The sequence below is a fragment of the Adiantum capillus-veneris genome, chromosome 1 (genome assembly GCF_014529385.1).
Source record: "Adiantum capillus-veneris isolate H3 chromosome 1, ASM1452938v2, whole genome shotgun sequence".
NCBI classification, from domain to species: Eukaryota; Viridiplantae; Streptophyta; class Polypodiopsida; order Polypodiales; family Pteridaceae; genus Adiantum; species Adiantum capillus-veneris.
In genome coordinates, this window is record NC_140931.1 from 181,379,911 (window position 1) to 181,398,502 (window position 18,592).

At 44.3% G+C, this 18,592-nt stretch overlaps 1 protein-coding gene across 2 annotated transcripts in view; it reads right to left on the reverse strand.

Moving 5' to 3' along the window:
- Positions 1–18,592, reverse strand: part of LOC147466111 (uncharacterized) — an 89,832-nt gene that overhangs the window by 4,834 nt on the left and 66,406 nt on the right. Inside the window, exons 7-8 of one of the 2 annotated variants that reach the window (XM_086523965.1) lie at positions 4,893–4,977; positions 4,509–4,813 (exon numbers count right to left, since the gene is read on the reverse strand). The exons of the other annotated variant lie outside the window; for it this stretch is intronic. Coding sequence (XP_086380091.1) covers positions 4,769–4,813; positions 4,893–4,977 — 130 coding nt within the window. The 3' untranslated portion in view covers positions 4,509–4,768. Of the gene's footprint in view, positions 1–4,508; positions 4,814–4,892; positions 4,978–18,592 lie in introns of those variants that run through there. 2 annotated transcript variants of the gene reach the window in all.

Below are 18,592 nucleotides of genomic sequence, written 5' to 3' on the forward strand. Positions count from 1 at the left end.
TTTCTCTGTGGGGATTTTAATAATGCACCAAACCTTGCGGATAATACTATTGGCCATTCTCACATGCTTCATATGGAACGGCAATCATGGGACCAATTTATGTCGACCTGTAATGGGCTAGATTTGTGGCCCTTTTTGCATGCGACTGATCCAGGATCACTTTTCAGCATAATGCTCAATCTATGTATTGCGCTCGGCTGGATCGCTCATATCTTTTTCACATGCAACAGTATGATGACTTTGTATGCGAGATGAGGATTGATTATGCTATGTGTCTACCGGATCATTTTCCCGTATGCTTGAAACTTCGTTTTGGCTCTGTTGATGTCAATGATTACCTACCCAAGAAGAGACTTTTGCATGTCAATAATGCTTATCTCAAGCATGAGCCTTTTCGCGCTATGATTGTGGATATCATCCCCGCCTTTGATCTCCCAGATATATGTTGATATGGACATAGCCTGGTTCCGCTTTGTTATGCACGTTCAATGTGTTATCCAGGATTATGGCAGAGATTATTTGTGACAATGAAGGGAACAAGTTAATCAGGCAAAGGATGCTTGTAGCAGATTAATGCACTTGGCTAATCATTCTGCTCTTACTAGCACTCAAATAACTAAGTTGTTTTCTGCTCGCGCTATGTTACGGCACAATGATGAGAGGAAATTGGCCAAGTGGCAGACTCGAGCTCCTCAACAGGATTTTGCAGATAAAGGATTTTTCCAACATTTGCATCACTCCAGTCAGTCTCAAGCTATACGAAGAGTTAAATTACTGTCAGGGGAGTGGACCTCCACTTTCCGAGAGCTAGCACTAGCCCTACACTCTCATTATGGAAAGATTTTTGAGGCCCCTTCTTCTCCCACGAGAGAAGCTTGCCAAGCGCATCACATGTTTCTATCGCATGTTACTCCCATTCTTTCAATGCGGCAGGCTCAAGACTTGGAAACTATTTTCACTGAGTTGGAATTGTATGCCAGCTTGCTTGATTTGGGTTGATGGAGAGCTCCTGGTTGGGATGGTCTCTCTGTGGAATTTTTCTTGTCTTTCTGGGATCATTTAAAGTTGCCTCTGTTGTTCATGATGAATACAACTTGGGAACAACAAGAATTGCCCTCCTCTTGGAAAGAAGGTTTGGTCAAGCTGATACCTAAGCGTGCATTGTGTGAAGAATTCTCTCATTGGCGGCCTATTACACTCATGCCTGTGGAATATAAATTAATTGCAAAAATGCTTGCTAACCGGCTCAAGTGCTTTCTGCATGAAGGCTTGCATCAATCTCAATACAGCTTCATTCTACGACGTCAAATTACTGATAACCTTGCGAATGTCATCATTGGAATGGAATATGCAAAAATATACTCGACAAGATGTCTTGGTCATGCAGGTCGACATTGAAAAGGCATTTGATACTATTCTTTGGGATTATATTGTGGATACCATGCAACACTTGGGCTTTGGGCCTAAGCTATCCCGTGTCATGCTTTTCTTGTATGCACACAACACTTCTGCAGGCTTGCTAGATGGATCTCTTACAGGATCGCCTTTGGGACGGTCAGTAAGGCAGGGCTGCCCTCTGAGTGCTTTGCTTTATGCAATCGCTACTCATCCCTTGTTTATGTATTTGGATTCCTTGTCTTCCACTGGTAGGCTACATGACCTGATTTTACCTTCTGGACGGAAGTTTGCTGGTCAGGCTTATGCGGATGACTCTTTGTTTATGCCTCGCAATAACTATGATGATGTACAACAGATTATGCATACTCTTCACTTGTTTGGATTGGCAACACATCTCAAAGTTAACTTTTGCAAATCCAAGCTATTGCCTTTGAAAGAGTGTGATTGGCATAAGATATTGTGGCTTGGGGATTGGGTGCTCCAACGTTTGCATTCCAAGTTGAATTATTGGAAACTGTCCATGTGGCCACTTCATGTGCGTCGCAGGATTATCCAATGCATCCTTGTGGCTTATGTGCGGTTTTACTTGCTTTTGTTATCCTGGCCTCGGCTTGCAGTCCCTCGTGTCCAATATTTTAGAGCATTTTTGACGGACCTCGTCTAGCAAGAAGGGTCTTCGGCTTCTATCTATGGACAAGCTGTGCTCTCCCAAGCGGCTTGGAAGGTTAAATATTTTGGACTTGAGACGTCATCTTATGGCTCGGAGAGCTATGCTGTTGCGAGTTTTGGTGGAGCAGCAACAACCCTCGGCTCTCATGGTCACACATTTGTGTACGCACATTGTCACCCCATCTTTTGGTCATTGGAAACCAACTTATTGGGATGTTATTTTTGGGAAGCTTGAAGGACACATTCCTGGATGTCCCTTTACTTATTCTCTAATTGTTGATTGGAAGGTTGTCACTTCGCATTTGGCTTGGAATGCTCGACAATCCTCTGTGGGTAACTCTCTTCGCTTGGAGAGTCTGCATTGGAGTAGGGCTTTTGCTTCGACTTTGGTTCAACGGTCTCCTCGCCAAGAGTATTTTCTTTCCCAAAAAGGAATCTGTCAAGCGCATTAGGTGGTTGATGACTCGGGTTATGTTCTTTCATTCATTGATGCAGTGTCCCGATTTCGGTTGGGTCTTCACTATTCTGCTCTCTGGCGGGAGATTCAAAGGACGCTTGTTGCTCACTCACCCATTCCTCCTTTGGATATGGACTCTCGATTCTCTGATTGAAATATAGCTACTGCTAGATTGGACTGCATCTCAGCTGGCAGTGTCTATGCCATCCTTCAGTCTGATGTATGGATTGTGCACCAGGGTAATCAGCTATGATCGCTTTCCGAATCATCCTTGTGGTGGCAACACACATTGTCTCGCATTTGGCAGAGTCGTCTGCCTTTGAAGGAACGTGTTTTCTTGTGGCGCTGCTTGGTGGGAGCTCTACCTGTTGGTAGTGTGTTACATGCTCGACATATTGCATCTTCCCGATTCCCCAGATGCCTTCAAGCTGAGGAGACCGTGCCACACTTACTATGGCGTTGCAGTCACTCCAAGGCCTTCATTTGGCAAGTGTCGACTGCTCTGTCGGCTGCGTTTTCCTTCCGGCTCTTTTCACAGACGCTTTTGGCTTTTTGGGGTGCTCCAATCACAGTTTGCGGTGTTCTTCACCTGGGTCAGATTTTTGATTATGTGGGCCATCTGGCACCATAGGAACTCCGTAATGTTCCAAGGCATTTCTGTTGACCCCTTTCCCTATTTCAGATTCTCTCTTGGTCAAACGCTGCATTTTGCCTATGACGCTGGAGACGTCACTCTCGATACCTACAAGATTTACTTTGACTGTTTCTAGCCTTCGGAGCCTCATAGTGCTCCGCTTTTTGTATCCCTTTCTTTTTCCGTGGGTTTTCCTCGCTTTGAGGTTTCCCACTTGTAAATTAATCAAAGCAGATTTACTAAAAAAAATGTGTGTGTGTGTGTGTGTGTGTTCCTATGAATGTTTCTAGCTACACTGTACAACTGAATAGTTATGTGTTCTTCCCCTTGTATATGATCCTTTTGGTGGGTTTTCCTCGCTTCAAGGTTTCCCACTAGTAAATTAATCAAATCGATTAACAAAAAGAGTGTGTGTGTGCAGTTACATGGATATCGCCTTGACAACCCCTAGCTTTGAAGATACATGGGGGGATCCTTTCTAGAGTAGCGATTGGCAAGCTCAAGGCTTCATTGCATTGCCTTGAGATAGAGACTGGTGGAGCTCACATCCACAGAGACAAGAGGATATGCAGACTGCACGGAGGAGGTGGATGGTGAGGAGTGGGGGAAGGTGGAGGGTGAGGAGAATTTTGTATGCAATCACAGAGCTTCCACCACCATCATGATTAGAGACGGATACCCCGCCCTGTTAAGCGAGTAATGCTCCCTCCGCCAGCTTTAGAGTCAGTATATTGACGCACATTTGGGAGATTTATACTGGACATACAGCAACACAAAAGTTGAATTACAGGTCAAGACAGTATCAGGCAAGGGGCGTCCGACGCAAATCACCACATTCTTTCAAAGATCCACCTCCGACCCCCCGCGCAGTAGGGAGTCACTCTCCAAAGGGCCTACCATCAAGGTTTACACAATATTTCAAAGACATGGGGAGGAGGTGCAACTGTATCAAAGTATGAATAAATGTGTCAAATATGGAGGTCACTATCAATATCCATTCGCTTGAAACATAAGCTTCTCTTCCATGATTCGTGCTTGTATAAGCAAGCACCTGTCAGGGAAGCTCATGCAACTCATGTACCTCCACATGCTAGGCATCACAGAACGCTACACATAATCTACTACCACAACCATAAAATCCTAGCCTTTCCTATCTACATGGAAAGACACTCATGAAGGACATTTTGCCTGTTTTCTATTCAACATGATGCTGTCAAATGCTCCAATTCTTCTCTCAAATAAAGAGCTACCATTGCGACTCAAAGATTCAAAGCCACAAAAAGAGAGAGACCCCATCTAACAGCTGTCGCTCAGCTTGATAACGAAGCCACAAATAAGCAGGCTGTCACGAACTCCACAAATATCTGCACTTTTATTGCATTATGTGATCTGCCTTATGTAAAAAGACCAACTTGAAATGGGTGTCATGCCTCAAGTTCACCTCACAAAATTGAACCAGATATAAAAAATGAATAGAATAGACTACTCCCATCAGTCAAGTTGAGAGACTTGATAGCATTCAGTCATATAATGCTAACAAATGAAAAAACAATTTTTTTAAAACAAATCTTGTCATGGACACTTTTGAGAGGGCAATGCCAGTTTTGGAGCTAGCCACTCCAGGCTTGTTTTAACATGTGAGCAAATCCCCAAACCTGGCATGAATGGAAGCAGAGTAAGAAACGGAGCGCGAGCGCACACAAAAGACAACAATAAAAAGGGCAAAAATGTTACCTCTACATTGGAGACGGAAAATTCCAACGAGGTTGCTAGACAAGGATTACCAAATGTGTCACAAGCACCACTTGATCCTGTTAGCCTATGGGAGATTAAACAAACACCAAAGATTATCAACCTTATACTTTCTGATGAGTTAAGATAAAAGATCAGGCTGAAAAAAATATGTATATAGGCTGATTGAGTAGGTGCTACGATTGTTAAAAAAGAAAATAGGAGCCAAATCAAAGGAGATGCGCGAAGTAGGGGAATAAAATCAGAGGGAATCCCGTTTTCGGGCATCAAAGCAGGCATAGAGCAGGAGAGGACGAGCAGGTGCAGGAGGCAATGGGTAGAGGAGCGTGCGCATGCGATCCGCTTGTTTTTAAAATTATTATGCTTTCCACCTGCAGCAACATCGCAAGGAAGGTTGGTTGGTTTTGAGGGTCGTCGCGAATTACTGGCTTCTATCCATGTGGGTTCGATCCTCCTAACACTTTTAGAGGTGTGAGGATTGAGTTCCTTGGTAATTGTTGAAGGTAAGGATCCGGAGAATCTCCTGAGGAAATGAATAAAATAAACAGAGCGAGTAGGAGGGATAAATCGTGGAGTGTGCTGAGGAACATCTTCCAAGATGGTGGGAATATTCTGGGATGTCTATAATAGTAATATTATAGACCACTCCAATTGCATTCCCACTTGATCACATGGGATACTACTTCAACAAGGTTTCATCAAGGTCCCAATGCATGGATGCATCATCATCACAGGCAGTAAAACAAAGTTGTGAGCAGTTTTGCATGGGAATGGGGGGGAACATGAAGCTTTGACAGATCCAAAGTGACAACACAGCAGCAAAAGAAACTTGAGAGTCTAAACCTAATTCGAAGTTGAGCTAAATGCCACCCAGAATATCTGACCATATGGCATACACATAGAAATAATGATAGAACTAGGATAATATACACACTGAGCACTCACGTGGGCACTTCATTAAATGAATTATTAATTAACCTCCATATGTTTTAAGGCATGCATGAGGTTTTTTCCCTTTAACCCATACATTGGTGATACCTCGAAGCTTAGCCTTGCAGGCTGCAACTTCCAAGGCTCCACCTTTTGAGATTTCGACCACCCACTACTACCTGCATAATTCAAAGCTGAGCTTCCTAGGTACTTGTTTAAGTGCAAGACTCCATGGGGGAATACTAGTCATTCGCACCGAAAATAATGGTTCTTAGTGCAAAAACTGTGAGGACATTTGATGCATCGTTTAACATTTCACTATACAGATATATGACAATTGTATTGTATGCCAGTGCGGACTCTGCTAATGGCTTGTTTTCATTCATCTACAAAATTCATGCCAGGTTTGTGCACAAAATTTGCTACCTTTCATAGCTTCCTCTTTTTTTCATATTGTTGTCCATTCCACCACCATTAGTTGTATTTTCAAGTTTTGTTCATTTCCTTGCATTCTGTCATACCCCTCGTTATTCTCCCAAACATCTCCAAACACTTTCCTTTTTTGAACTCGTCATAGGAAGATTAGTTTCCCCGAGAGCATTGTCAAAAAGTCTAAAATATGCAAATTTTGGACCAATCCATCCACAATTGATACGAGAGTATTTTGGGAATTTCCCCCAATTTCAGGGGTATTTTCATAATTTTACCTTAAATTAATTCACATCAAGGACGAGCATTGAAACGATGCACAAGCTTCATTCTTAAACTTCAAACTAATATAATAACACAGACAAAGGGCTAAAGTGAAAATTTGTAACTTCTCATATAAGCTATGGACTAAAATCAGATCTACTATATAGAAACGTAGAATGAAGACACGCACAACCAAATTAAACATGACCTTAACTTCACTGCTTGTCCAAATAGGAAGTGAAAGACCATCACCTTTGTTGTGGATAGCTTAGACAAAAACTAAAGCATCCGTGCACTTGTTCGAAGTGCCCTATAGTAGGTGTAGGTTCGTATAGATTTGATTCCTAACTAGAACTTACTTTATAAACCTACGAAATGATTTTCAAATCGCACGTTGGAGGTAATGGACAGTGCACTACCAATCATCTGTGATAGCCTCGCAAAAACACTTGATCAATATTGTAAAAAAAGTATAAACCACTAAGTCTGCAGCACTTGAACTAGAAACCACACAAAAACTGGAAATAAATTGTATTGTACAGAGAGAGTGGAAGCAGAGAGAGAAGATGCTGAGACAGCAATTTCGTCCTTTTGTACACAAATTTTGACACTGTTCATTTCTGTAGTATAGGTGCTTGTTGGTCTATTTGAGTCTGCACTAGAGCGCACAAGAGTATTTTGGTCTCGTTTTTCCCTCTAGATGGGTTCATTTTCATTTTTATCAATCACTGGACATGGCTAATAATAATGATGTATTCAAAATGTTGTCTACCCTGAGGGTAAGTTGAATGAAACCAACTACTCATTATGGGCCTATATCATGCGCCATGTACTTGTTGCCAAGGGCTTGTGAAACAGTCTACAAGGTTTCAAAGGCCATCCTAAATCTGCAAGCAGTATGCAGACTAGAGGAAGTGATGTATATACTGGACTATGCTTATGTCTCCGCGTCCTATCTCTGGAGCTTAGCTTGCTGCTGTTTCTGCCTCTTTATATCACTCTGTCTCCCTTCTCTCATGCTGCCTCACATGCCCCCCCCCCCCAAAGAAAAAATGCCCGTGTTTCCCTCGGCTGGCCCTCTTTTACGCGTACTCTTGTGATGAGGATTAATTTTTCGTTTAAAGACTCCTAGGTGCCTCCTCATAAGGGGAAAAGTGGGCTTACTTGAGCTACCCATGTTTCCTCATGCACACACGCTTTTTTTTTTTCTTTTGGTAAATCTTGATTGAATTTACAAGTCCGAAACCTCAAACTGAGGAAAACCCACAATAAATAGTAGGTACAAAAGACAAAGCACCATGAGACTCCGAAAACTAGAAACAGACAAAGTAAATCCTATAAGCTTCAAGAGAGATGCCTCCCACATCATATGGCACCAACCCTTGATCTCACTCAATTTCCATGGAATGAAACATTGGAGAGTTACGTTGGTGCCATATGGCCCACATAACCCAAAATCTGACCAAACTGAAGAAGACCTCAAACGGAGACTATGGTGGTTGGAGGACTCCAAAATCCCAGAACCATCTGTTAAAGATTCCGGAGGGGAAGCAACAACGCAGAGCAAAGGACACTTGTCTATTGAAAGTCCTGGAGCAGCGGTAATCCCAAAGCAAATGCAGCACTCTTATTAGCCGCATGACATTGCACACAACGAGAGGGGGACGATGCGCTGCACATGCAACAAAATACCAATCAGCAGAGCACCCACCATGCAACGCCGTAAGAAAATACGCTCTTTTAGAGGTAGATGATTCTTCCAATGCGAGACAGCGTTCTTTTCCACCACAACTGAGACTTGAAGAGTGACCACAATTGATTTTCGTGAGACACAATCCATGCATCGGATTGCAGTGAAGCATAAACCAACCAAGCAGATATGCAGTCCAAACTAGTATGGTTGAGATTCCAATCAAAAGCAGGGAATCCGCAAGTAATGGAGGCACAAAGGCAACATCAACAAGCAACTGCTGACTTTGCTGCCACAAAGGTTGATAATGGGATCCAAGCTCATAACAAAGAGTGGAAGTAGGAAAGGAAAGAACCTTCCTTGAGTCATCCACCACTTGATCAACCTCACATACCCCTATTTGCGAAAGAAAGTATGCATGTCCAGAAGAGCGTTGAACCAAGGTGAGAGAGAACACTTTACTCTAGTGAATGCTCTCCAACTGGAGAGAGTTACCTTGAGGAGTTTCCAAAGCATGGTTCAGTTACGGCCACATGCAGGTTCTTGTGCATAGTGATGTTTGTGGGCCCATGCAAACTCCGTCCTTGGGCAATTACCATTACTTCGTGACTTTCATTGATGCTTACTCCAGGCATGCATGGGTATTTCCGCTTAAAGTGACGTCCGAAGTATTTATGTGCTTCAAACAATTTCTGGCTATGGCTGAAAATGTCTCGAAATGTACTATGGGCACCCTCTGTTCCGATTGAGGGGGGAGTATATGTACATGAATTTAATGCATTTCTGGCTAGTCGTGGGATAAAACACCAATGTACAGTGCCTTATACACCTCAGAGGTTTGCTGAGAGGAAAAACAGGTCACTTACGAAAATGGTACGATATATGGTCAAAAGTCAAGCTTCGCCACATTCGTTTTGCCTTGAGACCATCATGTGTGCCACTGTGCCACGTACTTCATAGGTGTCCTACGAAAGCTTTGCAGTCTATTACTCCATATGAAGTATGGTATGATAGAAAGCGCACAAGCGTGTTTTTGGCTGTTTGGCATATGCTTTGGTGCCACAAACACAGCGCAGAAAATTGGATGATAAGGTCGTCAAATGTATTTTTGTTAGTTATAGTGCTGAAAGCAAAGGTTACAAGTTGTATCATCCGCAAACAAAGCGTATCTTGGTCTCACCGGATGTTGTGTATGTGGAAGATTCTATTCAGCCCTTGTTGTCATGTACTAGAGACAGTACTGTCAGCTCACAAAACATTATGACACTTTGTTGGCTCTTCTCAGTGGTGGAAGTTCAAATGTAAATTCCAATGAGGCAAATGTACAACCTATGGGGGTTTCTGAAAATGTTATAGATCAGCCTATTACTGATGCAAATGTACACGATATACTTGATGAGGAAAGGGCTAAGAATGAGTTGGAAGTTGATTGAGAATTAAAAACGAAGGCTCGCTGCTGCTCCCGCACGCCCCCCTCGCCTGCACCTATCGCCCCCCTCTCGCCATCGCTAGCTCTCCCTCACCCGCCCTCGCGCTGCAAGCCTTCCTACCCTGCTGCGCGCTGCCCCCCGCCTGCCCTTGCGCTGCCCCTCCCTGTGGCCAGCCTCTCGCCCTCTGCCCTGCCCCTCTTCGCGCTGCCTGCACACTGCCCTCTGCCGTTTCCAGTGCCCCCCTACCCCCCCCCCCCCCCCCCCCCAAACCAACCCCCCCGTTTCGTTCTTTGCCATCATCTCTCTGAAGGCTTCTTTCGACTTGCTCCGATAGTTTTGGATTCTTGACGGTGCCAGTCGGGGTTTTTCGCAGAGAAACTTCTTCCACTCCTTTTCCGCCACAACACCACACACAGATGTAGGCTCAAGCTCCGCCATAGAGGCACTCTGATGAAGTCCCCTCGCCCGAGCCCACCATTCAACTTGCTCTCACTCCGACAGAGCAAGCGAGACTAGCCGCAGAGGTGGAACGCCTTCAGGCGACTTTCGTGATCTGCAAGATTCTCAGCACCAGACCCAACAGAGGAGAGCTGCGTGATTTTCTCCACGCCCTCCTTCTCGTGGAGGTGGGCAAGATCTTGGATGTTCAGTTTCTCGGACATGGCTACTATCAAATAGAGTTTGAGACCTCCGAGATGGCGTCAAGGTCATCGCATGAGCCCCTTGACCATACGAGCAGTTCGAGCCGAAGGGCTCGGTGTTCTCAAAATTTCATTATGAGGTCATCTCGGCCACCGTTCGGCTTCGACAAAGGTCTGCGCAGGCCATTTTCGACTACGTGGTCTCGACGGGTGTAGATCCGACTCTGTAAATTTGGGGTTTTCAGCCTACAACTGCAGGTGCTAAGGATATCGACACTCCCAGAGTGTTGATTTGTGGCTGTCTACACATCGAAGGACGGCTCACAGTTCTTGGAGGCGTGTCACATACGACACGGGCACATCTACACACAGACTGTAGGCGACATCCACTAGTTCATCAGGTAGCTTGTGTTTGCTGCTTGATATTCCAGATTTCATCCTGACATTGCAGGTACTTCCACATGGGATGTATTGTCAGAGATGATGTATGTTGGTTGAGGGTTTGCTGGCTGTGAGTCACGCAGCAAACAACCGCCGCACCGGTTACAACATACAGTGGGAAATTTGTGGATGTATGACTTTGTGGGAAGTCTATGTACTGTCAGATTTACTGCAGCCTTTGTTGAGGGTCGAGTGAGGTTTTATTGAGCTGGGGGATTCTCGAATGTTGAGATCCTTTCGGTGATACAGGTCTTTGAGCGATCCCTCGAGCACCCTTAGATAGGCAGCTAGGATGTATTGACTGTGAGTTAAGACAGTTGGGATTGCATCTTTGCTTTACTGCCGTTGAGGCATTGTCACAGTCTATGCTTACAGGACAGTGACAGTACAGGTGCAGGACAGGTTTACCCGCAGCTTACAGTGTCAGAGAGACAGTGTTTTTTGAGCTGTTTTTTGGTCTGTTTTTTTAGTACACCAGAGCCATTTTACAAAGGAGACTCTGCCGAAATTTATGCAGGATCTGAAGCTTTCTTGGTTCATTTCACAGGTTAATATTGGTTCAGAGGTCAGTTTACAGGGGAAACTCTGCCGAATTTTTCCCAGGAAAGTAAACCACTGTGAAGCGTAGCTATGGCTGGATCACAGGACACTGCTCTTTACAATATCAAGAAGATGGATGGAACCAATTTCCCATTGTGGAAGAAGCAGATTTGGCACGTGTTGGTACAAAAGAAGCAGATAAAACCTATAAAGCTCAAGGGGATAAAACCAGAAGATATGGACGAAGATGAATGGAGCGAAATGGATGAATTGGCACTTTCTACCATTATGCTGACTTTGGCAGAAAGCGTTTACTTCAATGTAACAGACGAGATGTCGGCTTATCAAGCATGGTTAAAGCTGAGTGATCTTTATGAGAAGCAGAGTGCAACCTCACAGGTATACTGGCTTAAGAAGCTTGTTGACTTGAAGATGAAAGAAGGGACACCTATGTCCAATCATCTGAATGAATTCAACACAATCTATAGTCAGTTGTCAGCTCAAGGTGTCAAGTTTGATGAACCTCTTAGAGCTATGTTCCTATTGATCACATTGCCGGAAAGTTGGGACACTTTTCGCACAGCTTTGAGTAATTCTGCACCTCCAAATGGTTTGAACATAGATGGTGTAGAAGGAAGTCTGCTTACTGAAGAAACCAATAGAAAGACAATGGACAAAGGCAAAGAAACAGCCTTAGTTGTCAGGGGAAGGACCAAAGAAAAGTACAAAGGTGGAAAGAGGAATCAGTCTCGTAGCAAGTCCCGCAGTGCTAAAGGCAAGAGTGACATAGAATGCTACCATTGTGGCAAGAAGGGTCACATGAAAAGAGACTGCAGAGAATGGAAAGCAGAAAAAGGCAAAGAGAAAGCTGAAGACCATGGTGAGAAGAACAAGTCCTCAGTGAAGATTCAAGAAATAAATGTGACAAACACTGTTGCAGAGAATGACAGTCTAGTGTCAGGAGACATCTACTTCTTGAAGAATACAATGGACTCAGCTCTTCTTACAGCATCTGATGGAAATGCACTGAGTGACTGGATTATAGACTCAGGGGCATCACTTCATGTGTCTCCAAACAAGGAGTGGTTTACTTCTTATGTGACCACTAAAGATCATGTTCGGCTAGGCAATGGGCAGACATGTGAGATCTTAGGTGTTGGAGATAATCAATTGAAGTTTCAGAATGGCTCTTCTTTCACGCTGAAGAATGTGAGACATGTTCCCGCAATTACAAAGAGCTTGATCAGCACAGGTTTACTTGATGATGCTGGCTACATCACCACTTTTGAACAGAACATGTGGAAGATATCCAAGGGTTCTATGACAGTAGCACATGGAGTAAAGTCTGGAGGACTTTACATGATTTATGTATCAAATGTCTCTAAAAATGTAATCAATGTAACCGAGCAGCCTAACGTTTCTTTGTGGCATAGCCGGTTAGGACATATGTCCAAGAAGGGAATGGAAATCTTGTCTCGTTTTGGTTATTTCCCTGGCTTTTCATTTAATGATGTTGAATTCTGTGAACATTGTCTGTATGGTAAGCAAACACAGCAGCCACATAAGCATAGAAGCAGTAAAAGAGATACACAATTGGCACTTGTTCATAGTGATTTGTGTGGACCTATGCCTAACCTATCTCTAGGGGGAGCTTCTTACTTTATGACATTTATAGATGATTACTCGAGGAAAGTATGGGTTTACTTTCTCAAGCACAAGGATGAAGCGTTTAGTGTTTTCAAAACGTTTGTGACACTTGTGGAGAATCAGAGTGGCAAGAAGCTTAAATGCTTACGCACTGACAATGGTGGAGAGTATGTTTCAAAGGCCATTCAGGACTTTTGTGAGTCAAAAGGTATAAAACGTGAACTTACTGCTCCTTACAATCCTCCTCAAAATGGTGTTGCTGAGAGGATGAATAGGACCATACAAGAGAAGGTCAGAAGTATGTTGTCTAATGCACAGCTGCCAAATGGGTTTTGGGCTGAAGCTGTATCAACAGCTGTTCATCTTGTAAATAGATCTCCTAGCAAGGTTTTGCAGAAGGATTCAGTGCCAGAGATGGTATGGTCAGGCAAAATGCCCTCATACAAGCATCTCAGAGTCTTTGGCTGTGAGGCATATACTCACGTTCCAAAGGAATTTAGGAACAAACTTGAGCCAAAGAGTAGAAAGTGCATCTTTCTAGGCTATGGTAATTCTGGTGAGATGGGGTACAGACTTTGGGATCCCGAATCCAGAAAGGTTGTCCGTAGCAATGATGTTCACTTTAATGAATCCAAATATCATTCTAAACCAGAGAGGGTTGAGGAGATTAGAAGAGTTGTCTTCCAAGAAGATGGACCTGCACGTGCAAGAAAAAATGTCAGGGCTCAAGAGGAGCAAGGACAGGATAGAGTGGAACCACAGGTTGTGGCTGAGCCTGAGCCACCTATTGTGCGTAGATCTGGACGTGTCACGCGACCTCCTGATAGGTTTGTTCCATCTATGAACTATGTCATGTTGACTGATTGCAATGAGCCTTCATGTTACAAGGAAGCAGTGCAAATGAAGGACTCCGGGAATTGGCAATTGGCCATGCAGTCAGAGATGACAGCTCTGCATAAAAACAAGACATGGAAGCTAGTTAAATTACCACAGGGCAAAAAGGCTCTACCTTGTAAATGGGTTTACAAGTATAAGATCACCGCTCATGATAGTCAGCCAAAGTACAAAGCAAGGCTTGTTGCCAAGGGCTTTAAGCAAGAACAAGGCATTGACTTTGATGAAGTCTTCTCTCCGGTGGTCAAGATGACTACATTGAGATGCTTTCTTGCATCGGTTGCCATATTAGATTTGGTGTTGCACCAAATGGATGTCAAGACAGCGTTCTTGCATGGTGATTTAGATGTGGAAATTTACATGCAGCAGCCAGAAGGGTTTGTTGAGAAAGGCAAGGAAGATTGGGTATGCTAGTTGTTAAAGAGTCTTTATGGCTTAAAACAATCACCGAGGGCATGGTACCATAAATTCCACAAGTTTATCCTTTCTCAAGGCTACAAACGTAGTGAGTTCGATCACTGTCTATATACAAAGAAGGCTAAGGATGGCAGTTGGTTGATCCTTATTTTGTATGTGGATGACATGTTGATTGCTGGCAAGCACTTGGAAGAAATTTAAGCTTTGAAGTCAAAGATGTCAAAGACATGGGTGAGGCAAGTCATATACTTGGTATTCGCATTGAGAGAGACAGATCAAAGAAGTTGATTTGGTTATCTCAAACAGAGTATATTGACAAGGTTTTGCAACGTTTCAATATGGAGAAGGGAAAGGCATTGAGTGTTCCATTGCCACACTTGAAGTACCACATTGGACTTTAAGTGGGAGATTGTTGGGGTGTAAAACCAAATGTGGTCACCAGGAGGTGTATTTTTCCTTTTGCCTTTCGTAAATAAGTACTAGATATTTTTATTTATTTTATTTTTACTTGTTTTCCCCGGAACCCTTGAAAAGGTGCAAGTGGACATTGCATGGCCAGTGTGAAACGGCTGCAGCCAAATGGGTTTCTCACATCGGGGATCTAGGTCGGTCAGACAGGGACTGCCCGGGCCAGTTAGCACTGAATTCTGATGAGTATGGAAGCTCGTGTGCGCCAAACTGGAATTTGGGCCACTCGTCAAGTCACTGCAACTTTATAAGTTGAAAGGGGCCAATAAATTAACCCACATTGTAGATGTTGGTCAAATGGTAGTCTTCAATGATGGTCAGGAGACCAATAGGGACGCCATGGAAGCATCTCCTAAAATTTAGGGAACTGCTATTTTTGACCGGAAAATGTGTTCGCGTCATTAGCTCTGGAATGACAAGGGGAACATTTTATTGCTCTGCTGCCAAGTCAACTGACGCACCAGTTGAGATATTTTTAGCAGGGAAACCCCAAACTCGGAAACTAGGCGACGTGTCAGCCTGTGAGCGATTCTGCCACTCTGGGAGGCAAAAACGAGCTGCAAATCAACAAAGGGGGCGCCATTTTCAGCCTCAGGTGGATTGTAGCAGGTACAGAAGCTATGGAATGCTTACCTTCCCCTCTATGCACAGTATGGTGACGGGAGTGATGCCCCGCACGCTACATACTGCTCTCTTTCTCCCCTACGTACAGTATGTTATGCCCCACTAGTGGGCTTCTCCTTTGACCTATGTACAGTTCTGGGGGTTTATGCACGTTTGCCAAGGCAAGAGCCTTCTGAACAGGAACCGGATTAGCTAATTGCTAATCCCCCACAGGTACGCACAGTTCCATCACGAAAGATTGCGAGTTTGGAGAGTTTTCTCGCGTGAAAACTCGTCCAATTCACAGGGGAACTCTCCCATTGCGTGCGGGAGCCCTTCGGACACGCGTAGGCGTGTTCGCTCCGCTAAAAACAATCCGAAACAGGGAATTACAGCCTGCTGTGTTTTTCTGCAGGTTTAGGGTTTCGCACCTAAACTGCAAGGGAACATCGGGGGAGCCTCATGAGAGCCTTGGGATGCGTGTACAAGCTTTTGGGCTCCCGGCAGTGAGAAACAGAGAATTACAGCCCGCTGAATTTCTGTGACAGCTCACCAGAAAGCTTCAAGATATCGAGGGAATCCGTCCTAGACAGGTGTTTTTGACCTACAGGGGTTTTTGCGCCGTTATGCTGTCGAAATCCGGTCGAAAACCTGCGTTTTCAGCCCTCGCCAGGTTTGGACAGCTTTGTGAAAGCTTGTGCTAAGTGGTCGGATCGTCTACCTTAATTTGAATAAAGAAATACCGAAAGGGGCGCCAATCTTTGGGGCCTACAGGGTGTCGGTCTCGTGTGCGCAGTGACATTCTAATCGTTGGACGCAACTGTGTTCTCTTCTCTTCTCCGTGCTCTGTGTAAAGTTAACAGGTAATTGAAATAGTACCGCCCTCTACGTTGTACGGGCCGGTTATATGGTTCCATCGACGGGATAGTCACTTTTTCTTCAAAAAGTGCAGCGTGGATTGTTGTGGGTGAAAGCAACACAGAGCTTGTCGATATGGCAGAGAAGAGAGACCAAGTACCTGAAGAGGGATCTTCCTCACATGGCACAGAGAAAATTCCTTCAACTCTTCAAGAAGAGGACAGGTTGTTTAGAACTCAACTGCGTTGTTGCATGGACATGTTTCAGCAGTTGGCTAACAACCCAAGGATTACAGGAATTCTTACAGGCTCCGACACAGGGTTTTCAGCCTCCTACACGGGGCATGACTGAGCCGTTGTAGGAAAAGGAGATTTCCAATGCGTAGAGGACTCATGATGCTCGAGGGAAAGCCCATGTGGTTGAGCAACTAGCGGTGTCCAATGATCCAAAGCAAATTGCTTTAGCTGGACAGGAACCGTTTGTGAATGGTCAAGGGAATAATGAACACGCTATGCGTCAGACACTTCCATTACCTAATACTTATCCTGGTTATTTTGGAGGTGGTTCAGTATTTCAAGCTATGGTTGGACCTTCCACAGGTTATATGCCAGGGAATGTGTTCGGGACAATGCAAACAGGCATGGGTAACCCTATGTACGCGAACATGGGTGTCCAACCAGGTTTTCAGGGTGCCTATGGCCAGTTTCAAGTGCCTGGAACACAATTTGGTATGGCTGGTTTTTCGCAGCCATAGGTACCAAATGCAGATACCACAGGTAAAACAGTTGATGCGAGTGCTGGAATGAATAATCATGGAGCACCCCTGTTTTACAGGCACCTGTTTATGATAATGTGGCTCCTTTGAGTCAGCTTAAGGATTACAAGGAAGGTGGGCAGGGAGTGAAGTTTGAAACTTTTAGAGGAACTGAGGATCAATTGAAGGCTTTGACCTTCATACAACAGTTCGATGCAGCTTATGTTGGAGGAAACTTCACGGAATCTTCAAAGATACGCAAGGCTGCCACTTTCTTGAAAGGGAATGCGCTTCAATGGTGGACCGCATTGTTGAACCAGGGTCAAGCCCCACCAACGTGGGTCCAATTCAAACAGATTTTTGCGCCTGCATGGTTGACGAACACTTTTGAAGTGGATGTGATGACAGAATGGCACGAGTTGAATGCTAAACAGTGTGCGGAAGAGTACAATAAACGGTTTTGGGCCGCACTGTTGCCAGTCACCTCTTAGAGGTTTGTGCCTTTGTCAGAACAGATTGAGAAGTACTGTTGCGGATTGCCCAAGAAAATCAGGGACTACTGCACAAAGACTACTGTCATGAATATGATTCAATTGATAGAGAATGCAAGAGTGGCCAGCAATCTGTCGAAGGGAGATTCTGATGGATTTAATAGCCACAAGAAAGGGGCCCTAGGGCAAACAGTTTTCAGCCAAGGGCAATGTTGCAGCAAAGCCTTCTGAGTCTCCTGCAAAGAAGCCCTCCACTCAAGAAGCTGATACGCCCAAGAAGCAGTCTAAATCTTCTTCGGAAGGAGGACAAGGACAAAAAAGGCATTTTTCTGGCAAAACTTTTCAAGAAAGGAAAGCTCTTAGGGAGGCCAAGAAATGCTACATTTGTGAATAGGAAGGACACTTTGCAAATGAGTGCCCACAGAACAAGTCATAGGATAAGGATGACAAGTCAGACCATAAAGGGAAGAAGCCAAAGCCGAGTGCAGGACTTGTTCCAGATTTGGTTGGAGACCAGCCAAACACAGATGCCACGGAGCTGTGCAGAGCTTGGGGCAAAGTTAGAGACCAAACAGTGCTGGTTTTCTTTGATCCAGGAGCCCGTGCAAATTTCATATCACCAGAATTGGCATCAAAGTTGGGCATTCGTGCAGAGGAGATGGGTATGACAGGCGAAGCAAGTTTGGCATGCCCAGGACATTCAGGGCCTGTTACTCCCATTCTGGGAAAGCTTCGTCTGCACATTCAGAGCTATGTGGATGCGGAAGAATTTCATATTATGCCGCTTGAGGGTTGTGATGTGTTATTGGGTATCCCATGGTGTTACAGGTTGCATGCTATGGTGGATACTTACAACAAAAAGATTACCCTTGTACATAGAGGAAAGACTCATGTCCTTGATGTAAAGCTTAAAGGCGAGTCTGTTCTAGTTCTTTCTGCTTCTGCTATTTCATCTGTAATAAAGAATCATCTTTCTGAGTACTTGATCTTTGCAAAAGAAGTACCTCAAGTTGCATCTAATTTGTCTACCTTAGATAAAGACAGGTCAACTTTTTTGAGTGGTTTCAGTGATTATTTTTCGGACTCTTTGCCAGGGGAGTTACCTCCTGAGAGACCTGAGGATCATACTATAGATCTTGTGCCAGGTTCTAGTCCACCGAATAGACCAGCATACAAGGTTAGTGC